This window comes from Myotis lucifugus, unplaced genomic scaffold (genome assembly GCF_000147115.1).
Source record: "Myotis lucifugus unplaced genomic scaffold, Myoluc2.0 scaffold_33, whole genome shotgun sequence".
In the NCBI taxonomy this organism is placed as follows: domain Eukaryota; kingdom Metazoa; phylum Chordata; class Mammalia; order Chiroptera; family Vespertilionidae; genus Myotis; species Myotis lucifugus.
In genome coordinates, this window is record NW_005871081.1 from 45,365 (window position 1) to 71,652 (window position 26,288).

General features: G+C 52.8%; 1 protein-coding gene across 6 annotated transcripts in view; it reads right to left on the minus strand.

The window, feature by feature from the left end:
- MCF2L (MCF.2 cell line derived transforming sequence like) overlaps window positions 1-26,288 on the minus strand; it is a 164,330-nt gene that overhangs the window by 15,057 nt on the left and 122,985 nt on the right. For 5 of the 6 annotated variants that reach the window (XR_002828765.1, XM_023752445.1, XM_023752448.1 and 2 more), the window contains 14 exons: window positions 21,785-21,875; window positions 14,927-15,046; window positions 12,977-13,093; window positions 12,282-12,431; window positions 11,212-11,336; window positions 9,793-9,907; window positions 6,278-6,397; window positions 5,824-6,015; window positions 5,169-5,360; window positions 4,389-4,548; window positions 3,465-3,538; window positions 3,143-3,219; window positions 2,089-2,155; window positions 749-864 (listed from right to left, as the gene is read on the minus strand). Coding sequence is in view for 5 of the 6 variants with exons in the window: in XM_023752445.1 (XP_023608213.1) it covers window positions 749-864; window positions 2,089-2,155; window positions 3,143-3,219; window positions 3,465-3,538; window positions 4,389-4,548; window positions 5,169-5,360; window positions 5,824-6,015; window positions 6,278-6,397; window positions 9,793-9,907; window positions 11,212-11,336; window positions 12,282-12,431; window positions 12,977-13,093; window positions 14,927-15,046; window positions 21,785-21,875 (1,716 nt within the window). In the remaining variant the exon portion in view is untranslated. Of the gene's footprint in view, window positions 1-748; window positions 865-2,088; window positions 2,156-3,142; window positions 3,220-3,464; window positions 3,539-4,388; window positions 4,549-5,168; window positions 5,361-5,823; window positions 6,016-6,277; window positions 6,398-9,792; window positions 9,908-11,211; window positions 11,337-12,281; window positions 12,432-12,614; window positions 12,714-12,976; window positions 13,094-14,926; window positions 15,047-21,784; window positions 21,876-26,288 lie in introns of those variants that run through there. The other variant, XM_023752449.1, reaches the window with a different exon arrangement.

Genomic DNA, 26,288 nt, shown 5'->3' on the forward strand with positions numbered 1-26,288 from the left:
GTGGTGAGAAAGAAGTCCCAGTGTTCCCTGGGATCCATAGGAGATGGGGGCCTGGTGCCGTGATGGCCGGGCTTCCTGGCCCCGGGCAGCACTGAGAGGGGTTGGCTCACAGCTGGCCCTTTCTCAGGACACACAGACATCGCCATCACCTGCCTGCCTCTCTACGCACTTACGCTGCCTGCTCATTTCCTTTCCCATGAGCTCCCGCAAATCTGGAGCAGGAGTCCAGGCGAAGCAGCCCCAGGACCAGCCACGCTTTCCCCAAAGCACCAAGAGGCCGCAAATCGCTCTCACAGGGGTAACAGGCAGGGAGGAACCTCTGATGTTACCACCCTTTCCAAGAACGGGCTTGGGAATACACTGTCCTTGCTAAGTGGTGTGGCCGTCGGTGCTGCCCCAATGTGCCCAACACACACATTTGGGGTGGGGTGGGGTGGCTCCTGCTGGTCCCAAGGGACAGGGAGAGGCGGGAGGGGCGGCTGCTCCTGCAGTCATGCTGGCAAGGCGCCGAGGCACCTTCCCACTTCGTGTGTGACCCCCCCCCCCCGCCCCCCCGGCTCAGAGAACTAGGCCTGGGCACGTCCCACCCGGCTGCTGCCTGGTGCGAGGCCCCTCGGTGACTTATCCCCGCTGAGGGGGGAGGAAGGGACACTCTTCGCCAGCAGAGCTCGGCCGGGCCGTTTGGTTTTCAGCTCCCTGCAGGCGGCTACGTGAGAGGCCAGACAGGTGGTCAGAGGAAGGGTCCCACCTGTTATGAAAGTGGTAGATTTCTTCCATGTTTCCGAATAAGACGTCCTTCTTGTTTTGAAGGCCGGCTGAGATGAGATGCGTCATCAGTGGATTGTCCATCTCGGCAGCGTAGCCCTGTGGACGGGGAGAGGGTCAGCAGGGAAATCCCGAACCACGGCCGACAGGACTTCGGGCCATTTGAACAGCAGCCCAATCAGCACGGAGCCCCGTCTCCGCGTGACCGCCTCGCGGGACTGTGACGCCGCCTCAGGTTTCAGAAAGCAAATCCACCTCCCATTTATTTACTCACCGACCCTTTCTAAGATGACCTTCTGGAAAGTACTACAAAATGTAAATGAATTATAAACAGCATCAACTTTGGGGGCAAGGGACGGGAGGTTTCATCCTTCTCCCTTTCAGCCTTTTCAAAATCCAGGTATAGCCCAGCCAGGTGTGGCTCAGCAGTTGAGTGTCGACCAGGAACCAAGAGGTCACCAGTTTGATTCCTCAGGGCATGTGCCTGGGTTGCTGGCTCAATCCCCAGTAGGGGGGTGAGATCAATGGTTCTCTCTCATCATTGATGTTTCCATCTCTCTCTCCCTCTCTCTTCCTCTCTGAAATCAATAAAAATAGATTTTTTAAAAAATCCAGGTATAACTTCTGTGAAGGGGAAAAATCTTATGTGTACACCTTGGTGAATTATTTATATGTCTACACCCCTGTAACCGCTGCCCAGATCAAGATGTAGACATCCTAGCCCTCAGAAGCCCCTCTGCCCTTCCCAGGCAACAGCCCCCAGCCCGCGCCTGCACTGGGACGTCTCCACCAAGACCGGCTCTGCTCGTCTGGATTCCTCTACAGCAGCGGTTCTCAACCTTCTGGCCCTTTAAATACAGTTCCTCATGTTGTGACCCAACCATAAAATTATTTCCGTTGCTACTTCATAACTGTAACGTTGCTACTGTTATGAATCGTAATGTAAATATCTGATATGCAGGATGGTCTTAGGCGACCCCTGTGAAAGGGTTGTTCGACCCCCAAAGGGGTCACAACCCACAGGTTGAGAACCGCTGCTCTGCAGGAATGGCACGCACTCTTGTCTGATTTCTCCCACTTGTCATCGGGCTCCTGGAGTTGTGCGAGGTTCTGTGCAGCAGCCGCTCTTTTTCTTGCTGTCAGTATTGTCCCTGTGCACACCCACCTAAACCTTCTTGCCCCTCGTCCCACTGACAAAGGGACTCCCGTGAGTAAAGCTGCCACGAATCTTCTTCCACTTGCTTTTTGGTGGACAGGAAGCCACACAGGGTGGGGAAGCCTGGCCCATGGCCCCCTCCCGGCCACCCCCAGGGGCAGGCTCACCTCCAGGACACAGAGCAGCTCCTCCACGTAGACCCGCTCCGTGTCAAGCAGCTCGTTCATCACGTGCCTGTGAACAGGGCGCCAGGACTTATTATCTAGGAGCAGATTCCCACCCGCCTCCCTGCTGTGGGGCCACCTGCACAAAACGAGCTCCGATTCCTCAAGCCTCCCTCTCTTCCACCCATGTCTCTGAGCCTCCCAGCCCTGCAGATTCTGCCCTGCTTCCTTCTCTTGCCGCCCTCCCCCCGCCCTCCCCAAGAGCCCTTCCTGTGCACACACTCCTGTCTCCTTGCCTGGGGGCCGTCTGAGCACCAACTCAAGGCCTCACTGTAGCCGGTCCAGTGTCCATCCCTATCCTCTTGCACGTGGTGGGGTACCGTGATGATGTGTGGAACTACTATGTGCCCATCATGTTATAGAGCCCCAGGAGGGGCAGGGGTTTGCAAACCAGCTGCCCAGATGTCTTTTTAGGGACAAAGACCACCTTCTAACTGCCTACGACCAAGCATCCCATTCAGGGTGCTTCTGGGTTGGGGCCATTGGGCATGATCAGTTCTAAAACAACTGTCAGTGCTTAACAAGGCTTTAGGGTTCAGTTCAAAGAGTCAGTGCACCTAAATGGGGTGAAGTGGGGGAGGGGCAGTTATGTGGCTGATCTTGCACATGGGACCCAAGGGCCTAGGTGCCTGAATCACACTTGTCTTCTCACCTGGACTTGAAGAAGGGAGAACACAATCCATTCAAATCATCACAGTCCCGCCTGGGGGCCCAGGGACAAGGGTGGCTCTTCTAAGGAAAACCTACAGTTCTCTTAGTTTCAGATGCAGACATGCCAAACGGACGCGTGCCCTCCATGATGCATGCATGTGCGTGGACCCCATGAGGCCAGCTGGGCTCCCACATTGTGGCTTTGGGGCAGAGGCTGGCATTTTTCACCGACTTTGGCTCATTTGGGTTCAGACTGTCCTAGCCAAAGGCTGAGACCTGGGGGGGTCGTGCTTGTCGTGTCTGCCCCAGAGCCGCTCAGCGGTGCCTGGAAAGGCAGCCCACCCACCTCCGCAAGATGGCCAGGCTTTCCTCCTCGTCCCCCGTGGAGCTGCTCCGGCCCTGCCGGCTCTCACTCATTTCACTCTGGAGAGAGAAGAGCACACAGTGCGTCGAGATTCCAAACACAAGAGGATGCAGCTTCACGTCCCGACTCTAAGGCTCCGGCGCCCAGGCTCATTTCCCATCTGGGAACAGATCTGAAACCTGAGATCTCGCCGGAGGAGGAGAGGGCGTGTGGGAGAGGGCCAGGGAGGACCGGGCTGGTGCCTGCCAGGGAGGGGAGGTGGCCAGGAGGCAGTGCAGGGTCTGGGCCAGGGCTGGGGCCTCACCTTGGCCCTCCGGTAGGGCCCTCTCCGGAGTGCGTTGCCCTCAGAACTGTTGTTCTCAGAACCTCTCCGGACACCTGGTTTGGGAAGAAGAGGAGAAAGGTGGGTGTCTGGAAAGGGAAAAGGTCCACCCAGGAGTGTCTGGGATTTATTTTTTTTTTACTTTCAGAGGAAAAAAGCAAGCAGTCCCAAGAAGGGTGAGGAAAGTACAGCAAAACGGAAGAGAAGGAAAGGGGATCGGGAGACAAGGTGGGGGTGGGCACACAGGGGTCGGCCCACTGGTTAGTTCACATCCCTAGAGAGGCTCCCAGCCGACAGGGGATCAGGCGACAGGGGAAGAACTTCTCGGCCAGGACACTTCTGTCCAGGAGGCCTCCAAACGGGCCAGAGAATGGCGTCCTCTGGAGCCCACACCTTGGGGGCCGGAGCTCTCCAGGGCTCTCGCCAACTTAGGACACTTGCCAAAGCCCTGAAGGAACCAGCAGGAGCTCCCAGCTGCTGGGGAAGAGCGTTTCTGGGGGCCAGGAAGGGATGGGAAGGAGTCTTCAGGACATGGCACTGCTGCCGGTGCCGGGGGCGGCTCACGTGGCTGAGGCATCGACAGCGCAGGGAGGCTTTGGGGCTGAGGTGGGAGCCGTGTGCGGGGGAAACTATTTTAGCAACAGCACTGAGGAAAGGGGGGGTTGGGGAGAGGCTAGAGTCTGGGGAAATAGGCCCAGGAAAGTCCTGTGACAGTCGATAGTCCAGTTCTCAGGGCCGCATGCTCTTTACCACAACCAACCAGCTCTGCGGTGCTGAGCAAGGAGGCAGCACAGAGAGTAAACAAAGAAGTGGGCCAAGTGCCAATAAAACTTTATTTATAAAATAAGTCATGGAACGGAAGGAAAGCATTCCCAGAAGGAACGAGGCAGGCATGCCGGCATATACCTGGGGAGGGGCAGGGCGACTTCGTGAGCGCCTCGGGCCGGGGGGCCACGGGCTGCACGGGCCTCGTCTGCTTGGCCGCCAGCTTCTTCAGGCTCGCCTGCCTCCGGTGAAACATCTCTTCCATACTCTCTTGCTTCTGGAAGACCTTCTGTACGTGTTCCTGACAGGGTAGGACAGACTAGTTAGCAGGATGCTCTATAAGCGTCGGTGTCTGCAATTTACAAACAGAACAATCATGTGTAGACTCGGCCTCAGCACGACCTCCGGTTTAAATGCTCGTGACGCAGAGCCCATTGCCAACCAAGCAATCCTGCACTGGCCCTGCTGGCTGTGGCCTGGGAGGGTGGCAACCCCACCATGGAGTGAGGGACCAGCAGCCCTCTCCAGGCATCTGAAGGCTGCCTATGGAAGGGCAGTAGACTTGTGGGTTGCCCCAGGGGTGGGCTGAGTACAACTGGCCGCGAGAGAGGAGGAGTCCTATTTCAGTGCAATATTGAGAGGAGCATGCAGGAAGCAGGGCCCAGGGAAATGGCTACTTCATCAAGAACACGCCTCTTGTAGGGGAGATCCCACAGGAGGAAGGATCACCACCTCTTGAGGGAGGCGCGCAATCATTTCTGCATAAGGGAAGTTGAGCCAGGTGACCCCTCCCCGCAACTCGACAGCTCTCTCAAACGCCTACCGTCTCTAATAATTCATTAAATGAGTCTTTGGAACATAAAGTAACTCCCCACCATTCAGGACAGGGGAGCCGCAGGAGAAAAGCCCGAACTGGCATACCATCAGGTCTTGGGTGAGGATGGGTTCGTAGTCCTGGTAAATTTTATTGAGCTCCTGGATCTTATTTTCTGCACCGGTCTCCAAAAACTTCTCAATTTCTTGGAGGGCTGCCTCCGCACCATCCTGGGATTGGCACTTGTCCACGGGCTGCGAGGCCAGCAAGTAAATCCCCTCATCGCACCATTTCATGGACTGGACACGGGAAGCGTTGCAGAGGGAGAGAGAGGCTGTGTTAGCAGCTGTGTCTGGGCTCTCTTTGCTGGGGCCTGTCCGCTGACCACTATGTTTTTGGGAATATTTGCAGCACTACACCATCCCAGCTCTGCTGCGATGTCCAAAGGACTCCCTGGAGGGAATGCAGCACTCTAAAAAGTTGAGCAAATCACCCGGGACAGGACTCATTTACAGAGAGAGAGAGAGGCGGGGGGGAGGCAAAGTGCAGTGAGTTAGCTAGATGGTAAGTTTCTGGGCCTTTTAAAGAAATCGTTAGTTGTTGCAAGTAAATTCTAGAAAACAGACAACTGTGTCAGGACATCCAGACAGGAGGGCGTGGGCCAGCTTCTAATCAAGACTGTGGTGCATCCTACGTGGAGGGAGCAGCCCACGTGGGACCAAGAGCAGGCTCGCCACCAGGGGTGTGGGGTTGGGGTCCTACCGCCTCCAGGAGGCCGTGCAGCTCCAGGGACTTGTTGAGCAGACCCCTCCTCTGCGCGACCTCGGCGGCAAGCTGGTCGCAGAGGTGCTGGAGTTCGTGGCACTTGGGGCGGATGGAGTCCACGGCGTAGTGCTTGTTGTCGATGAGCTGCTCCCCGTCCAGGGACAGGGTGCGAGCCTGCGCCACCGCCGCCTGCAGAGAACCGTCCCAGAAACACAGCTCAGGTTATGTTCATTATAAGCAAGCAGGGTGCTGCTTCCTCTGAGGGACTGAGGGGGTAGGGGTGATGGTGGGGTGGAGGTAGGATGTGGGGCTGGGGGTTGGGGGTGGGCGGGCCAGGCAGTTTCCCTCCACCTGCCGACATCACCATTTCCTGTGCCTTTCTAAGCAGCTCTGGTGACACCGTGAGAAGCGCTTCACCAGCCTGTCCCCCACCCACGTCCCAGTCCCTTACGCTGGACTTCTCCTCGAAGCTGGCAAGGTCCTTCAGGAGGTGCTCCACGTGTGCCAGGCTGTTGCCCACGTCCGTGAAGGTCGCTATCTTCTGAGCCAACACGTCTAAGGCGGCCTTGACCTGAAACAGAGAAGGGGCGAGAGACCCAGACCCAAGTCAGAACAACCACAGCTGAAGGGAGAGGACATGAAGACATGACCGAAACCGGGAATGAGGGGAGGAGAGGGAAAACCAAGATCTCCCCCAAGGAAAACAGAACTAGAGGGGAACTTCTTCAATTTCATAAAAAGCACCTACAAAGATTCTACCGGCAACATTATGTCCATAATGTTGGTGAAAACAATGCTTTCCCCCTAAGATTGGAAACAAGGCAAAGATGTCCATTCTCACAGCTGTTTGAAGTGGTGGCAGCTCTAGCCAGTGCAATAAGGCAAGAAAAGTTAAAAATATAAACAAACAAACAAAAGGCATACAGACGGGAAAGGGAGAGATCAAGCTGTCCCTGTTGGCACGTGACCTGATCACGTATGTAAAAATCCCAGCGAGGACAAAACAACGCCTAGAATGAGTGTGTTTGGCAAAGTTTCAGAAGACAAGATAAACTACACAAATCAATTGTATTTCTCTATATAGCAATGAATACACAGACTCCACAACTAAAAACAATACATTTGTAGTGGCTTTAAAAAATAAACGATGTAACTATAAATCAAACAAAACATGTACTGCACAGGTATGCTGAAAGGTACACAACATTGATTTAAAAAAAAAGTCTAAGAAAATCTAAAAAAATGGTGAGGCATATTATGTTCATTGATTGAAAGACTCAACATATTTAAGATGTTGATTCTCCCTCAAATGGAAGTTTAACACAATTACTATCAAAACCCTAGTACATTTTTTATAGATAAAGACAAGATTATTTAAAATTTACATGGAAAAGCAAAGGAACTAAAATAGCTAAACACTTTGGAAAAGAAGAATAAAATGGGCAGATTCACCCACCTAACTTCTAGCGTTATTATAATAGTACAGTAATCAAGACTATGTACTGACGGAGGGGCAGAATACAGACCCAGAAATAGACCCAAGCAAATATGCACAACTGATTTTTGACAAAAGTGGAAAAACAATCCAATGGAGAAAAGACAACCTTTTCAACAATGTTATGGGAACAACTGGACATCCAGAGATTTAAAAATGAACCTTGACCTAATTCTCATACCTCATACAAAAAGTAACTTGAAATGGATCATGGACTTACATGTAAGATAATAATCTTTTAGGAAAAATAGTTTAGGGGAATATATTTGGGATCTAGGATTGACACCAAAAGTACAGTCCTTCACAGGAAAAATTGATAAATTGGACTTCATCAAAATAAAAAACTTTGCTCTGTGAAAAGTTATGGTAAGAGGATACAAAAGTAAGTGATGAGTTGGAAGAAAATAATTTCATACGCATGTCTGACAAAGGACTAGTATCTAAAGTATTTACAGAACTCTCAAAACGCAACAGTAAACACAAAATGGGAAACAGAAATAGAGACATTTCACCGGAGAGGATATACTGATGACATAAGCACACCGGAAGATGTTCAAGGTCATCGGCCATTAGGAAACTGTGAACTAGAACCACACTGAGATATCACTACACAGCTATCAAAATATGTACAGACAATTAAAAATAATACCACCCCTACTGCTGGTGAGGATGTGGAGAAACTGGATCACTCAGACATTGCTGATGGGAATGTAAAATGGTACAGCCACCTGGGAACAATTTGGCATTTTCTCAAAAAACTAAACATGCAACTCTCATATGACCCAGCAATTGCACTCCTGAACACTTATCTCAGAGATGTGACAACTTACGGTCACACAAAGCTCTGCACATGAATGTACAGCAAAAAGCAACAAACTGTTATTACACAGAACAGCCTGGATGCATCTCCAGAGAATCATGCTGTGTGAAAACAGCCAGTCCCAAAAGGTTACGTGTGGTACAATCCCATTTATAGAACATTTTTCATGACAACAAGGGACATGGAGATGAGTGGTTGCCAGGGGTTCAGGAGGGAGTAGAAGGAGGAGGGGGGTGGGCGTGTCTATAAAAGGGCAACATGGGCATCCTTGTGGGGATGGAATGACCTGTGTGTAGACTGTGTCAGGGTCAGTATCCTGGCTGTGATCCTGCGTTTTAGTTTGGGAAGATGTCACCAGTTAGGGAAATTGGGTGAAGGGTACATGGCATCTCTTTGATTTTATTTCTGACAACAGCACTTGAAGCTACAATTATCCTAAATAATAAAAGCCTAATATGCAAATCTACCAAACAGGGGCAGGGCTGGCAAGCAGGCGGCTCCAGGCCAGCCAAGGTGGGTGCTGTGGGTCGCCTCCTGCAGAGGGAGGCCAGACTGCAGGTTAGGCCTGCTCCCTGGACATCCCCCGAGGGCTCCTGGTCTGCAAGAGGGCACAGGCCAGGCTGAGGGACACCCCCCCCCCATTCCGAGTGCACAAATTTTCATGCACTGGGCCTCTAGTCTTCAAATAAAAGGTGTGGTTGTCTGAGAGCCTTCCTCAGTCCCCACAGAAACAAGGAAGGAATGATCTTCTCCGGGGGTGCTGTTCCCACTGGCTGGCGTGACCTCTCTGGTCTGAGTCAGTGACACTGCCTCACCTTGCTGTCCCGAGTTCGAGCACTGCCCACCTGAACAGTGCTCAGTGAAGATTGCTGGATTAGGTCCCACCTCTTCCGGAATGTGATGCTCATGACTCCTTGGGGGGGACTACAATGGGAGGATGGTCCCCATAGAACCGTCACCGGTCCTCCTCATCTGCATGTAGACACGGCCTCACAACAGCTTGGTCACTGAACTTGACGTGGCTACCTATTTCCTGTGTATTTATGATCCCTCCTTGACCAGAGGTTTCCTGAGGACAGGAAGGATGCTGGCCTGGGTCTACATTGTCACTGATGGCTTTACCGTTTTATATTCCTTTGTTGCTTCAGGACCAGACCACAGGGAAGTGTATAAATATTCTAAACAAAAAAATGGTTAACAGGCTTCCGATGAGTTGGCCATCTCTAACGATCTAACACAATGATGGCACATCACTTCTATTATAACCTTGTCACACTGAATCCAAGGTGTGTGCACAGGGCCCTGCTAGGTACACAGTACGCACATGTTGGAGAAAAGAACATACAAATGACCATAAAGGGAGAATGAAGTTTGCTTGACTAATGAACAAATAATGTGGAAGAACATGCTAATGAACATATTTTGCACAACCTTTGCCTATAATGATTTACTCATCAATCACATACTCTAAGGTTGACTCCAACTTGATCTTGGGGCTCCATGTGGCTAACAGAGACTATTCCGCATTGAACCATAGCCAACTGGGAACCCAGCTCTGGGCATCCAGGGGATCCAGGCCACTTCCTGGCTTCCTGCAGCCAGAACACCAGGTGCCCGCCTACAGGTTCTCTCCAGGCTCTGGGCCACTCACCTCCCGGAAATCCTGCTCAAAATGCCGGAGCTGCAGACACTGTTCGAGTTTTTGCTGATGCTTTGCCCAAAACTCATCAAAGGCAGCCTCAGTTTCATTCAGCTGGGCCAGGAGCCTAGGAAAGAGGAAGGCACTTGTGCTGTGCTGGAGTGACCCGTGGGGGAAGGAAGAATTGCCCCCTGCAACGTGAAGCAGGGGTGGAGGGCTCAGCCTCCCAGCAGCCTTCTTAACACCCTCGCCCGCTCTTAGCGGGGCACTAAAGCACAGGTTTAGAAGGGAGGGCTTTCTTCAGGGCCCACTGACTTGAGAGGGAGGGCAGCTGGCTGAGCTGAGTTTGTTGATTTTTACAAGGTCGAGATGGTAAAGGTCTGGGGTCATTATTTACCACTTTGATTCTGGGGTTAAGAAAACAGTAAGCTGCACGTGTGGGTGAAGAAGTGCTGCCGCCACTTACTGTCATCACTCCCAAATCTGAGAACCCCCATGCTCCAGACACTGTGCTGGACAAGAACCAATTTGATCCCACACCCACCCCATCAGGTGCTCAGGCTGGCCCCAGTGTATAGATGAGGAAACCGAGCTGGGGGGAATTAACAGTGTGCTCCAACCTCCTCCGCTCGTGACATTGAGGACATCTACACAGGCTTCCCTCGTGTCCCAGGGCCCACTCTGCATCCCCGGCACAGAACACCTGCTCGGTGTGTGGACTTCAGCCACGAGGAGGGAACCCAGGTTAAGAGTTGAAAATGTTGGCCAGGGTCCAGGCCTGGGTTTGTCCAGCTGCTCTGCACCTATCCCCAACCTGTCCCTGAATAAGGAGATGGGGCCTCGTTGCTGACCTGGCTTTAGGGGCCAAGAGCACAGACTGGGAGGAGGCGCGTGGTGTGTGGACATGGCAGAGCAGCGCACGATGTTAGCTAAGAGCAGTGAACCGTGCGGACACTCTACCCTGTGTTTTGTCGCGCAGCTGGACACCAAGGGGGGCAAGGACAATCACCCCCTTTCCCTGAAAGAGGAGCTGAGAGGCCTGAGGCTGCTTCCCTACCTGGGAGCAAGCGGAGCCTCAGGTGCGAAACAGGACAGGAAAGCGACTGAGTGCAGATCGCCAAGCCTGACAGCTCCTGTCCCCACTGTTGTCCCTTAAAGGACCCTCCACGCCTATGAAAAAGGGCGACTGCACTAAGAAATCTCCTCCCAGGAAAGCTGCTTTCCTTGGGATTTGGGAGAAAGGCATTTCAGCAGGAAGGACTCTGAGGTGCCCTTGCTTCCCCTTGGGACGAGGAAACCAGGCTCCGAGAGGCAACGAGGCAGCACAGGTAGGGCCTCTGCTCCTGCCTGTCTGTCCCTCTGTCCTCAGCCTGCAGCCTCTCGCGGTCACAGTGGCCGTGCGCCTGAAAGGCCCGCAGCCCGAGGCCTCACCTCTGCACGGTGGTCTGGTTGTCCAGCTGGTCCTGGTTCAGGCTCTGCTCCGGGCTCTTGGACAGAGGCTCCCTGATGCTCTCCAGGATGCTCTGCCCCTCGTCCAGCGCCAGCCTCATGTCCTCCTGCGGGAAGAGCACGGCACCTCGCACCCAAGGCCCACCCACTCCCCGGGGCTCTGACCAGGCTGGAGACAGCGGTGGGCTTTGTGGGGCATCGCCCCCGCGAGGGGAGTGAGCAAGGTGGGCACAGCACCAGCCACAGCGAAGTCTTCCTACCCTCTGTGCTGACCGCTCACTCACGGGGGAAGCAGGCGGGTGTCGGGGAGATGCCTCCTGCTGCAACCAGGGCAGAGCTAGGGTTACGGGTCACTCAGGGGAAGCAGGATAAAGTAGGGGAGTAACAGGACACCAGACCTCCAGGTGCAGCTTCTGCAGCCATCCCCGCTGCCAGGGGTGAAAGGGAGCAAGGGGTTCTCTTGGCGTGGGCGGGGGTACCCCGGAGGGCACCCCCAGCGGGTCATGGTCACCGCTGATGCACAGCCTGCAATGTGCAGGTCGGGCAGGATGCGGCAGACTCAGGGAGCACCTCTCCCTCAGAGCATTTACCCAGGAAGTGACAGTAAGTACGTGAGTACAGTGGCTGCTTGATGAATTTCAGCCTCTCTGAGTCAGCCCACCACGTCCCCGCCTGCCATCTGTGGGCCCCCGGGGACAGAATTCCTGTCTTGGTTTACTAAAAAGCAACAGCAACACCTCGATGGGGGGCCCAGCTGCAAGGCAGCTCAGGAGCTGGGTCAGCGAGAAGCCACCTCCCATGCCTTGCTTCAGTCAGAGTTCACAGGCCAACCCCGGTGCCTGCACCTACAGCACTGGTTTATGCTGCTTTTAAAAAGGAGCGCATTTCCGTTCTCATCACAGAGGTTACCCGGCTCATGAGCATCAAAAGGCATCTTAGAAAACCCTTTGATTCTGTCTTACCTAATGCCGGCATCGGCTCCTTCTACTCCACCATCTCACACTCCGACAGAGAGCCCCCCATTACCCTCCCCCGCCAGAAACCGCACATACCTTTGCTTTGTCTTTCTTCTCCGTGTGTGCACAGAGCACCGAGCTCGTCGATTGGACGTCGTTGGGCAGTTCCGTTTCGGCCAGCTCGGTCCCGAAGGACTGCAGCATCTGGGCCGTCTGCTTAACCATGAGGGCGAAACTTTCGATGGCCTTGGGAAGAGGGAGAACACCATCACAAAGCTTTGCACGCACCGCACCCTCCTGCTGCCTGCAAAGCGCCCCCGAGGACCGGCCGGGACATCTTCACGGGGATGGGGCCACGGCAAGCCTGGTCTGTGTAGAGTAAATACCTTCCCGCTGGTTCTTAGCCTCACGACCTCTTCAGACACATACCAGACACTCCTTACATAGGCTTTCATCAGCGAGAGTCATTCTAGGCTCAGGGTCTCTCTCCTTGTTGAGAGAGGTGTGAGTGCCGCAATCTACAACAATCTGGGGCTTTTCTCTCTTTCTTTTCAGTCTCTGAGCCCAGAGAAAGCCACTCCCGAACTTATTACTCATGTTATTTCTTTGGATGACTAAGGTCCACTGAGACCATCTCCTCATTCTTGGGGAGAAAACTTGGGTTTTCACAGGAACATGTCTTTGGAAAAGGCAGCATCGAAATGCAAAAGCAATTCTAAGGGTCTCACCGGGGATTATTTCGAGCCACAGCCCGTAGCCCACATCCACGGGAGAGTGCCAGAAAGACTCACCGTGCGGTGACACAACCACCTGGTGTGGCAGTAATCCAGGGTCCCGCCCAGGTCCTCGGTCAACTGGGACTTGTCGATGTAACCGTGTAATTCTGGTACTGAGCTCAGCATTATGACCTAGAGGAGAAAGGAAACCCCCTCCATACACAGAACGCCCAGCAGACAGTCAGGAAACGTTTTCTTGCTGGTGGCCGTGTTGACCGAAGTCACTGGCTTTGGGCCTGGCTTTCAATCCCAGCTCTACCACTAACTGGCTGGTTGACTTGAGGCAAGTCGCTTATTTTCCCTGTGTCTCAGCTTCCCCATTCATGAAATGGGTACAGGATGACTAATCCCACCAGATGACAGCCACTGAAGGGTGCAAACCCCGTGACCTAGCTGGGCTTGGCATGGACATCAGGCACATGGAAAGCGCGGACGCTCCTCTGGCCAGGTGAGCTCAGCATGGTAATCGGACGGTGCTCGGACTCTAAAGAAAATCATTTGGTTTTCGTTTCTGCTGACAGACTGTGAGGTCACTGCAGGGTCAGACCCAGTTCAGTGCCCTTTACCTGCACGATGGCCTTGACGGGGGACCACACGGTTGTGGTGACCAAGCAAGCTCTTCCACACGGGACACTTGCTTTATTGTTTTTTAGTTTTTTATTTTTATGGGGAAGATGCCCACTCGCCCGTGGTGCTCTCCCTCATACCAGTTCTGGTCGATTTTCCTCTGTTTTATTGTTTTAATGTGGGTTTTTTTCTTGTCCTTTCTGAGGTCATTCTGCCCATGAGTTCTGGGTGAAAATATAGCCTTTGCTTTGTAAGCTGTCACACAGATACTACAAAACAGGTCTGGAGAGGTTTAGCCCAAATGTGATTTGAAACCACCTCATGTATTATTAAATGCTGCATTAGTTTAAAGCAGCGGTCTTCCCTCCCCGCCCTCCCCCCCCCCGGGCTATTCTGTCCCTCAGGGGACACTTGAAAATGTCTGGAGACATTTTTGATTGTCACATGTTGGGGGGTAGAGAGGGTGGTGCTGGCATTTGGTGGGCGGAGGGTAGGGGTAAGATCATGCACAGGTCAGCCCCACCACAGAGAACAATCCTGCCCAAACGTCAACAGTGCCAATGTGGAGGTCTTTTGATTGAAGCATGATCTTTTTTTTAATTTTAATCTTCACCCAAGGATAATTTTCCCATTGATTTTTAGACAGAGTGGAAGGGAGGGGGAGAGACAGAGAGAGAAAGAGAAACATTGATGTGAGAGAAACACATCGATTGATCTCCTCCCTCACATGATGAGCCTGCAACTGAGGTACCTGCCCTTGACTGGAATTGAACTCGTGACCCTTCAGTCTGCAGGCGGACACTCTAGCCACTGAGCCAAACCGGCTAGGGCGCATGATCTTCATTTTATAAAGTAGGCTAAAATGTCCACTTAAAGTAGAAAACAGTTCTCAGCAGAGAGGACTCCATTTTCTCTTTGTGAAACCCGTTTTTGCCAACTCACTAATTTGGCTGATGTGAGCTGGAGTGAGGAGATGAGGGAGGGATCGGCCTGCAGGGCCAAGGCCTACAGCTCCCACCCTCTGCAGGCATGAGGGATGCTTGCACACACTTCCCCGGGCCTTCTCTTGTCCCCTGGGCTCCCTTGTTCTTCAGCTTGACTTGCTATAAGAACGTTCTAGACTCATGGCTCTGACGAAATGCCTGTACTCTGAAGGTGGCCCATCCAAGGCCATGCTTTGCACAGTCACCCCAGGGGTGCAGAGTGGCAGGTGGGAATGAAGGATCATACTGCTCCTGGTTGCATAAGAGGAAGTACAATTTCCGCCTGAGTCGTTTGGGGCTTTAGTTATGCTCACAGCACTGAGGTTAGCACCTTGAGAATTTCGATTATCATAGATGGGCCAAGAATGCAATTATGTTTAGTTCTGCCTACAGAGCTAAAGCCGGGTGTACTTACTGGAACCTTCATCTTAAAGTCATCTCTGTTGAATTTGAAAGCGAGGTCAGAGAGAGTCCTTTGGAAAAATCCTGTTGGTCGCAGAACAAGGACGAGCTGGAGGTTTGCCGGGAAGGATGCCTGCAGGGGAACAGAGGGCGTGGCATCGCTGGTGGACCGCTGTAGCTGACGTAGGGGTCCCACACACCTGCAGCTAACTGCACAGGCCGGACAGGGAAGACCTGGTCCAGGTGTTTCAACACAACAAAGGTTATAGACACTGGACTCCGTCAGGGGCATCACCACCTCTTAAGAGAAAAGGGAAAAAGTCACACTGCTTGATGTTACTTACAAACGAGAAAGTCAAAAGCTTGTTACCCTTGTTACAGACGGAATTGTGTCCTCTGAAGTTCAGATGTTGAAGACCAAACCCCTAGTGCCTCAGAATGTGATCATATTTGGCGATGGGGTCTTTACGGAGGCAGTTACGCTAAAATAAGTTATTAGCACGGGCCTCCAACCCAATGACTCGTGAAAATGGGAAATCTGGACACAAAACCCACCGGGAGAACGCCACGTGAAGATGAAGGCAGAGATGGGTGATGGGTCTACGAACCAGGGGTCACCAAAGATCACCAGCTACCCCAGAAGCTGGGGGAGAGGGTGGAATACGTTCTCCCTGTGGCCACAAAGGGAACCAGCCCTGCCTTGATCTTGAACGTCCGGCCTCCAGACTGTGAGGTAATAAAGTTCTGTTGTTTAAACCATGGAGTCTGGGAACTTTGTTTTGACAGCCCCAGGGAACTATACTTGTCAAACAGAAATGAAGCCATACACACACACACACACACAAGCTGAAGGAAAGATAAAAATAAGCGTGTGCACACACACTCTTAGATACAATTATGTGAATGTGTTCAGCTACCAGCTTTGCTTACAAGGTACCTGGCCTTGGGCAAGTTACTTAACCTCCCCGTGCCTCAGTTTCCCCATTTTGAAGCAGAGGTAACAGAGTGCCTTCCTCACTGCTCTCTTGAGGGTTAAGTGACTTAATGTACACGCAGAGTTTAGCACAGTGCTCACACGAAGCGCTCAAAAACTTGGCGATGACAGATACATAGTAAAAGGCTCTTCTAGACGCCAGATGACTTCCAGATGCTGAAATCCAGGGAGACCCCATTACTAAAACAAGAAATTCTGAAGCAAGTGAGTTCGATTTCTGGATAACCAGGCTACAGGCACCTAAAATATAATACACCAGTGATGGCGAACCTTTTGAGCTCGGCGTGTCAGCATTTTGAAAAACCCTAACTTAACTCTGGTGCCATGTCACATATAGAAATTTTTTGATATCTGCAACCATAGTAAAACAAAGACTTATATTTTCGATATTTGTTTTATATATTTAAATGCCATTTAACAAAGAAAAATCAACCAAAAAAATGAGTTCGCGTGTCACCTCTGACACGCGTGTCATAGGTTCGCCATCACTGTAATACACGAACAGAATGACACAGCCCCAAGGCCTGAAACAGATACCTTGGCTCAGAGGTCATCCTGGCCCACCTCTAACATCCATGCCCATCTAAGCAGGGCTGGCAGAAGACCCTAAGCCAGGGACCTGCGGGGCGGCCCATCGGCACACCAGAACCCACAGCACCCATGGATATTCCCTGGTTACGCCATCCGGGGTTAACACCGCCACCCACCTACTGGTGACATCCACGCTGTGCCTGCGACCCGGCCACTCCTTGAGCTTCCACCTGAAGGCCCTCAGTGCCTGCCAGGCACCTCCATTGCCATCTGGGAACCTTGAGGGCAGTGCTAAGACTCCAGTGATGGCGGCCTCTGGGTTGGGTGTGGAGCACATACCCTTCCTGCCTGCATCCCTGAGACACACCCTCCCCACAGGTTCCCCAGCGAGTCTGCGTACCACCGCCATAGCCCGGGTGACGGGGACCATGTGTCCTCGGTCGCCAGCACCTTAGCAGGCGCTCGCTATGTGTCTGCAGCCCTGTGGGCCAGGGGAGCTGTCACAAGGTGCATTCTGCCCAGCCGCTGGAGGTGCCTGGCACAGCCACCCATATTCACAGCAGGACCCGCAGCTCAGGAGGGGCCTGTGAATAAGCACCCCAGCGAGCCGTGAGCTCTCCACTGTGCTGCCCCTGCTGACTCCCGCCAATGGTCACTGAGTTTGACTCCTTCGAGCGGAAAAGACAACTCAGAGAACCACGTGGAGAGTCGGCAGCCCGAGGGCAGATTCCGGGCCATTTACCAGCAGGAGGACCGTGCAAACCTGTCACCATCATTTGTGAAACTGGCCCCCACTCTTTAAGGAAGACATCCTGACGACAGTCTCTTTCTAGAGGCGACAGCGAGTCACGCTTTTCTAAATGTCAATGTTGCTTTTGCCGCCCTAATTCACACCTCGGGGCAGATGTGCTCTGTAAGTACAGGTTTGAATGCATAGGATAAAACTGTGCCCTGGTCCTTCAGCGATTTCCCGTAGATGAACTCAGCTCAGGCGGCGAGGAAAGCCACCGGCAGTGGGCCTCGCTCGCCCCGTCCTGGGAGGAGGCACTGACCTTGCTGAGCCTGTGGCTGGAGGTGACTGTCTACGTGAAAACCGGTTCATTTTCTCTGCTTTAGTGTTTCCATTTCTTTAAGTTGTTGAATCTTTATATTAAAGAGAGTAGTTGTAAGATCCTAGCCAAGTGAGAAGGCTTAGTGACATACACAAACAATATTTTGAATACAAACAACGGTAAATTACATTTTCTCTGGGTTGGAGCCAACCATATGTACTAAAAGCCATCTGGGAGAAAATAAAACTTTATTTTAAAAATATAAAGGTAACTGGATGGAGGATTTGAGATGGAGGCTATAACATAACATCTTGTTGCAACTTACTCATGAATCAAGCAATCAGAAAATGATTACAATAGGTTCCTGTGTCATATGAAAGCAATATTGTTTGTTTTCAGGGGCTGACCTTGACTGACTTAGGAACACATAGGATGTGATGACTCTACATGTGCAATTTGGGGATAGATGAAGAGGACTCAACTGGCTTCTGAATTCATATTCTCAGAATCTTACTAAACGAAGAGGCAACGCAACTGGAGCCAATGGATGAAGAAGTTCCGCGGAACCCTGGTGCTTGGGGGAAGGCTGTTTGAAATCCTCCCCAAGTTCAAGTCACTGCCTTAACTTGTGCCAAAGCCACAGTTATCCAGCCTGACGTGAGATGTTTAATTTCACGTGGAGCAGCTGAAGCCTGACCAATGACATTTGTCTCATAGTAGCCAAACAACAAACACAAGTTTGTGTAATAAATATGAACTTGGAAGCGTGGATCTCAGTATTAGGAGATGAAAAACCCAGGGTCTGAATCAGAAAAGCTGTCTGTGAACAGAGGCCTCCGGCCGCCGGGGCTGCTGCTGGGGAGGTCTAGGTGCAAGCCTGCCGGATGGGGCATCTAAGACCAGCCCCCGGTGAGTACGGTTGAGACGGTCATAAACACCATTAAGGAAAAGACATTTTAATGAAAAATGAGTAGGAAGGGGGTAATCTCTGAAGGAAGGACAGTCATTCCACCGAATACTCTCAACATCGGGACACCTGGGCTGCCTGCTCTTCTGGGACCAGCAGCGCCTCTGCCCACACCCTCCCCTCCCCTGGCATCACCACCTCTGCTTAGACCTCCGGGAACTGGCATGCAGTAGGCATTTAGTAACATTGTTTAACATAATATTATTTTACCACACATGGTGTATTTACTGAATGCCCTACAATTCCTGGGTCCCTCAGACACTTTGTGCACACACAGATGGCATTGGCTTTACAGGCAAAACCCTGAGTTCTCCCCACGCGGACTGAAACGACCTGAACTGCAATTTCCTTCAATGGCATGCCCTAGGACATAGATTGAGCCTGAATTAGGCTAGCTCTAAACTTAAATATGTACACTCCATTACAACCCTCCACCATGCTAACACCACACACACACACACACACACACAGACGTAGTAAGAGTGGGTTAAAACTTGAAGTGGAATCCTAGAAGACATACACTGGTATTTTATCAAAGAGGCATCTATCCCAGGACAGTCCAAACTTTGAACCAACTGTTGGACAAACAAAGAGTGATGCTTGAATTCTCAGCTTCGAGTCTTGTTTCTGCTTGTGTCCACCGGTAGAGAGCCTGACCTGTGCCAGGTCAGAGCACCCATTGCCCCCACTGCCCATGAGAGCCGATGAAGGCTCTGTTTTGGATGGAGGCACAGCAAGTCTGATTTTAGGAACATTAGACGTTGGCTCCTCCAATGCCTTATTCTTCTCTTCCAAGCCAAGCTGAAGGCATCCAAGAAAGGAAAACGAACACCCCAAATTAAGGAAAGCTCAGCTCAGGAGACAGTACACATGGTGGCAAAAAATAGCCCTGAACTACGTGGTGTTATGTAAGGGCTGAGCCTCAACCGGGGGTCCAGACACCCTTGGAGATGAGTAGAGCCGCTGCCACCGACTTGCTTCTGTGGCACCTGCAGCTGGCCAGGTGCCCCCGTGGAATTGTGCACCCTGGAGCCGCCCATGTGCCGATTCCTCCCGAGGGTGCTGGCCTAGCGGGTGCTGGGTGGTTGTTTTCCCAGAGCCCCCTTGGATATAGTATAGCCTGGCTGAAGGTGGCAGCATGAGTACCAGCTCTGGCGCCAGTTCTGTCTCCCACCTCCTGGTCCTACCACAGAGCCATGGTAGAGATCAGACCGACACCCTGGCTCAGAGGTGGATGTATGCTCAAGGAAGGCAGCAGGGCTTGGCTCGTAGTGTCCTGCCCACCCCTATGGCCTGTGCTGTCTCAGGCACCCCTATATATTTTTCTGGTGTCTCTGGGCATAACTCTGACCACAATGTCTGTCAGCTGTCTGCACCCTGCTTGCTCTTCTCCCCTTATGTCCCCAACACCTTCACGTTCCAGGCACAGAACAGGGTTTTCACAAATGTGTTCAATACATTAATAGAATTTTTCGCATTGATATCAGTAATTTTTTATAACAAGAAGCATCAGAGTGCAATGAGAATCTTTGACAATTCTGCTAGAAAAATGCTGACTTCTGGGATTTCCAAACCAGTACTGGGGAACTCTGTGACTTACAGGAAAAAGGATAGAAAAAAAAAAGCCACACTCTTTAAAAAAGAGTACTCTGTAAGTTTATGAGGATTTTAAAACAAAGGAAATCTGATTATATAACAGTGATTTTTTTTCCAACCGGTGTGCTGTAAGAATTTTTAAAACATGTGATATCTATTTAGTCGGGGGGCTGACCTCTTTTCCCTTAGATTATCAAATAAAAAACTGACAATGGCCAACACAACAATAGGCATAGGTGTGAATGAATCAAAATTATAACTATTTTTTGTCAGGTCGGCAAACAATATATATTTTTTGGTGTGCTGCAGTTCACGTGTTCCATGCGATGAGAAAGGTTGGAAATCGCTGACATAACACACTGACGTCTTTGGAAATGCTCTGAAGTGTTTTGATCTGTTTCAGATAAATGAGGTCATGGGAAGTGTGTGCCAGGGGGGGCCTGGGCAGGGGACACCTGGGGCGGTGCAGGGAGACGCTTTATCCCAAAGACACAGGTGGGATCCAGTAGTAAAGAACAGGCTTGCCCCAAAACGATGTGAACTGTAGGAGCCAGAGCAGACCCCGAGCCTTTAATCATCGTTAAGATGAAATAATGAGGCAGAATGTAAGGAAGGAGTCGATTCTTCCACTCTACCCAGAACCCCACCACAGCAGCCTCTCTGAGGCCAAGAACCAAAGATGGCTGAACGCAAGACCCAGAACAAGAGGGGAGGAGAATTTCACTCCGCCGGGCATTAGGTTTTTAAGAAACGCTTGGGAGCAGCGGAGCCATCACCGCCCAGGGAGACCCGGCCAAGTCCAAGTCGCTCTGGGTCACCCTGCTTGCCAACAATCGCTTTTCGGTCCTTTGGCGGCTGGGAGGCGAGCGTGGGTGGAACCCAGTGTGGTGAGCAGTGCTCCACAGTGGAGATCGTGAGCGGGGGTGGAAGCTACTGGCAAAAATAAGATTCAGGGCTCCCTGCTGACTTAACTCTTCCCTCCTAAATAATCACGGCAAGCTAAACACAGCCAGGACACAGACCAGCTGTTCTGCCCTGGAGGGTGGCACACAGGCTGCAAAACAGCTCCACGGACGTAAAGATAAATTCCTTGGCAGCGAGGGTTACCAAGTGCAGGATGGGGTTCCCAAGAAAGACACAGGCATCTGAGTCAGTCGTAAAACTATGGAATACACAGTCCACGGAAAGGAGAGGGTCACGTAGAAGAAGCTATTCGATATAGTTAAAACTTGTAGCCTGAAGACGCTCTGTAACACACTCAGTGCCCTGTTACTCAGGACTTTGTGCTCTATTAAAGAATGAGTACACAGTAAATCCTGGGCAGCTCACATACTCAATGGTCAGAAATAAGCCAGCTGGTGGAATTGTTTTCTAATTAAAACAGGCCGCCTAAGAGTTAACCCATTTGAGAACACACACACACACACACACACACGCACACACACACACACGTGTGCATACACACCCATGTGTGTGCGCAGACACACACACACACACACACACACACACACACGCCTTAGCAACTGCTGAAGTCAAGGAGGTGGGACTCCAGGCCTCAGGCCACCCGGGCGGTGCTCTGAGCTGGCTGTACGCCTCGGCGCTGCACCACAGTGACAGCTAGAACCCACACTGCCACCCAGGCAGAAGGGTCACCAGAAGTGAAACGCTGCTATCCCCAAGCCCAGGAGAAGAGCAGGTGGGACGTCACAGAGCCGGGGCGCCGACACTTACTGCTATTCGCAGGACTGACGCCTTCACGGAGGTCCATTTGTCCTGCCTTCGGTCTATGACCAGGATGAATCCGATGCCAGCATCTTGCAAGCTGAAACGAGGGGGAGAAATATCTGCAATTAACGTGTGCAGCAGGGAGACGGGCTTTTGCGTAATCTCTAAGAAAATCTAATGATAAAACGATTCCTCCTAGGATCCTTATGCCACGTCCGCGCTGCAAGGTAAAACGCGTGCCAAGTAGGCGTCTGAGCAGACTGCAGCATTTCCATGAGCCTCGTCCGGGCAATTTCCAGGACTTGCTCTTATCTAAAGATGCACCAATATTTTCTGTGTTTTATTTCCCAACCTCACAACAACCATCTCGCAAGGCAAAGATCCAGGCAGAACCCATCCTTCCTGGAGCTTATTCAGTTTTTGTTCCACAGTAAGCGCCGAATCATTTTCTCTGCTGGGTTGACCAGCTGGCTAAATCCTCCAGGACACACTGTAAGGTCCACATGTTACACGAGTCCTAGCAGCTGAGGTCCTCGTGCTCGCCCACGTTAGAGAATTGCTCTTGTTGGCTTTGCTGCAACCATGGGAGAGAAGCCCCCAGGCATCTGAAGGCTCAGGAGCATCTGGTGGAAACGGAAGAGGAGACAGGGCTCCTTGCAACAGCAACATCTGTGGCAGAGATAACACTGAGCCGCTGTGGAGTGACAGCCTCTGTCCTGACTTAGCCCAGCACAGGAGCCTGAGTCACAGCGTAGAAACCAGGAGGGCCTCCTCCGCCGGTGCAGCCCACATCCGAGCCAATTGTGCAATGCCAGCAGCTGCCACTGCCAGCCAATCCACGCGGGAGCGAGAGGAGGGCAGGCCTAGGCGCCGAGTGGAAGCGCTAACTTCCAAGTCTCTGAACCGAAGGGAGCCACTTGTGGGTTGAAATGCAAGTCAGAATGACATGCAACAAATAGAAATTCTGCAGTGTGCGAAAGCCTGCTGTAAACGCCATGGAATAAAGCCAGAGCTGTCTTATCCCAAATCCTCCCCGGCCCTCAGATGGAATGACGGCGACAGTGACACAGAATGCACACCTGGGTGAGCGGGCTGTGGATTCTATGCTCTTATCCACACTGGAGGACGAAGGGCTCCGGGTATAGGAATCTGGGTCCACAACAGCAGAGGCCTCGGTGAGTGTGCAAGTCCTCACCCGCTTTCATTCAGAATAGCCTGTCCGCTGTTGCTATTAGAGCTCACGCGCTCGCGTGGCGAGAAGGCGGTGATTGTGTTTCACACTGTACAGGGCGCTCCACGCAGAACTCCTGAGCTGGCTCAGTTCTTATGGAAGCAGGGTTTTTGTTGTTGTTTTGTTTGTGTATCACTGAAGTCTCAGTGCCAGGAACCTAGATTCACAGTGGTCTTGCTCCCACTGTACCCAACAGCAAGGGCTCAACAAAGATGGCTGGCCGACTTGCCTGATTCGGGCTGGGCTGCTAAGGTAGGACGTTGAGATGGAACAGAAACCCTAGTCCTGTGCCCGGACCCTCCTTTTGTTCTTCTGGGTTGCTACTGGCCAGCCACTGAACTAAAAGCTTGTCAGGATATTCTTTCTCTAATCCTCATAACAACCCTATGAGACAGCTGAGAGAGGAGACACAGACACAGAGGGGTTAAGTTGCCCAAAATCACACAGCCAGTGAGCACAGACGGAGTGAACCCCATGGTCTGGCTGGGAGTCAGGGCTCTCAGCTGTCTGCATGCTGCCTCCTGGGCCAAGCACACTCATCCCGCCCCTCCCACCCCTGGGCTTCCCCCTAATGCCAGGCCAGGCTGGGCCTCCTCTCCAGGGGTCCCTGCACCACTCCCAGGTGTCGGGGGACATGCTGAGGGGGCCTGACCTCAGAAGCAGACAGCGAAGATGCCCACACACCAGAACCCAGCTCGGGGCCAGGAAAACTCTCTTCCGTGCCCCCTTGCATCTCGCCTCTCACCATATTTTGGGAGCAGTGACTCAGAGGTGCCTAGACTTAACAAACATAAGGCATCTTATGTAAGATGTAGACCCTCCAAGCCTCCTGTGTGCCCATATGGCTGCAGCCGCAGAGCAAGGCCGTGTGAGATGCCCACCCCCAGGAGCCGAGGCTCAGCAGCCCTCAGGGTCCCATCCTTCCACCCACCAGCTGGCTAAGGAGGGTCTGGATCTGCCCACATGCGTGAAGGACCTGGAGCTCAGGGAGCCCTGCTACACCCCCTCTCCACTCCCAAATATATGATCTCATATGCCCAGGAGATGGGGCGCTTCATGCTTGCAGAAGCTGCCTCCAAGGGGGACCCTGGCGTGCCGGGCCGTGGGCTGACGGCTGAAGGTAGTGGCAGGGGAGCAAACAGGGGGCAAGAGTTCAGAATCTGGCAGCCACACGCAGTGTCTCAGGACCCTGGGCACACGTGGCCCGCAGCACACAGATGTTGGCCTCCAACCTGGAAACACTTGGATCCGAGGGCCGCCCTGGCCAGCTGCCCAGCAGCTGAGTGAGGCTGATGAGCTCACTTTTGACCTAAATAATCAAAAGAGGCACAGAGCTGGAGTAAACTGTTTCTGGGGTTCACCACTCGCTGGTGTCTCCTCTAACACCTTGGGGCTCATGGGCCTGGGTGCCCATGCGCCTGCTAACTCTGCCCGGGTGGCCCTCGGAGGCCGGGGCACACAGGCCCGTCAGCTGTGGGTCCGACCTCCCTTCGCTGGGCGGGAGCAGGGAGCTGCATGAGAACAGTCCAGAAGCAAGGGCTGGGCCGTTTCCTCCCGGGGAGCGAGGTCTGCCGTCACCCGGCATCACATTTGTCTAGTTCTTGGCTGAGCTGCGTCTTGGTCCCCAGGCCGGCTGGGAGCGTGTGGGACTTGCTCCCCCCCCGCCTCCTCTGGTTTAAACCCAATTTATCACAGAGCAGGGATGGGCGGGGGACACAAAGAGAAACCAGGGTGACCGAGGAGGAAAGGCATTTGCAGAGAGAATGGCCTTGGTGGGGAGAGCCGAGGGGTGGAGGGGGCGTGATGACATGGGCCTGCTCCTCCAGCTACAACGTGCACCCATGACTCCCGGAGTCTGTTAAAATGCCGATTCACACTCAGGAGGCCAAAGTGGGGCCCCCCTTCGTGCATATCTAACAAACCCCCCACGTTGCTGATGCTGCCAGTCCAAAGACCCACCAGGATTGCAAGTTCCACGACAAGCCCTGAGGACTTCCTGTGTGGGGAGGTGTGGTGTCTGAGCAGCCCGAGGGGAGGCTGGGACACTGGGGGTGGCTGCTAGACCCCTCGAACTTGGAAAGGAGGGTAGGATGGAGGGGGCAACCCCCAACACCACAAGGAGATATTCAGGTGGAGTGAAGTGAAGGCCCCGAGGATGAACAGAGAGGGCAATGCAGAGGTTTGGGGGCATCGTGTCATGCTGGAGGGCGGGGAGTGAGCCGTCAGGGGGTCGGTGGAAAGGGGAGGTGTTGCCATTGGTGACAGGCCCGGTGATGTTTTTGGAGGAGAGGCAATTGGGAAGAAGTCCCGAGGGACTGGGAGGTCACTGCCCTCTCCAGGCCGAGATACCCGGGGTGGGGGCGGGGGACACGCCTTCCCAGAACAGCAGGGGCCAGGCATCCATCTTCTCTCGAGCACGTGGCCGATACCTGCTGGGTCTGGACGTTTAACCATCACTCGAGAGGGTGCAATAGGCTGAGGGCCTCACAAAACAGAGGAACCCGCGGCTGTGCCCTGTGTGCTTGCCGGGTCAGTTCCCACACCTGTTCTCTCCCCTTCGCAGGAGGCAGGGCTTTCAGGAGACGAAGCCAGGAGGGCCGTCACCTGGGAGCAGCTTGTATTCCAAGCCTGGCCATATGCACAGTTTCCAACATACTGTGTCCTAGTTATAGGAACAAACCCAAGCACCAGCCAAGCGCGGAAACAGGTGAAAGCCTGAGGAGGAACTTGGGCGGCAGAATGTTAAAATGTGTTCTGACCAATGGCGCCCTCTTGTGGTTGGAAGTGAGTTCCGCATGTGACGCAAGTGAATGCTGGGTGCCCCAGGCGGGAGTGTGTGTGTGTGTGTGTGTGTGTGTGTGTGTGTGTGTGTGTGTGTGTGTGTGTGTGTGTGTGTGTAGGCGGGGGGGGGGGTCGTTAGGGGGACAGGCCAACTTTAACCAGCTAGAATGTGGTTACCATGACTTCTGGGGAGCCCATCACGCTCCCTGGCCCCTGGACACTGCTGCGGTGTCCCAGCCACCTGCCGGGATGCGTGTGCGGGAGGCCCATCCTCAGAGCCGAAGATCTAACTCCCAGGATCTAACTCCCAACTGATCTTTTCTGGTCTCCTGAAATCCAGGCTGACAGGACAGTCTTAAGACAGCCCTGCTTCTAGGAAAAACCCCTTAATGCGGGGGGATTCGTCCTCTGTCGAGAATGTGTCCAATACCTGCTGGGTCTGTAAAGTATAACCCACCCCCCCCGTTGGGCTGATTGCGTCAAAGACTGAAAGGCCTC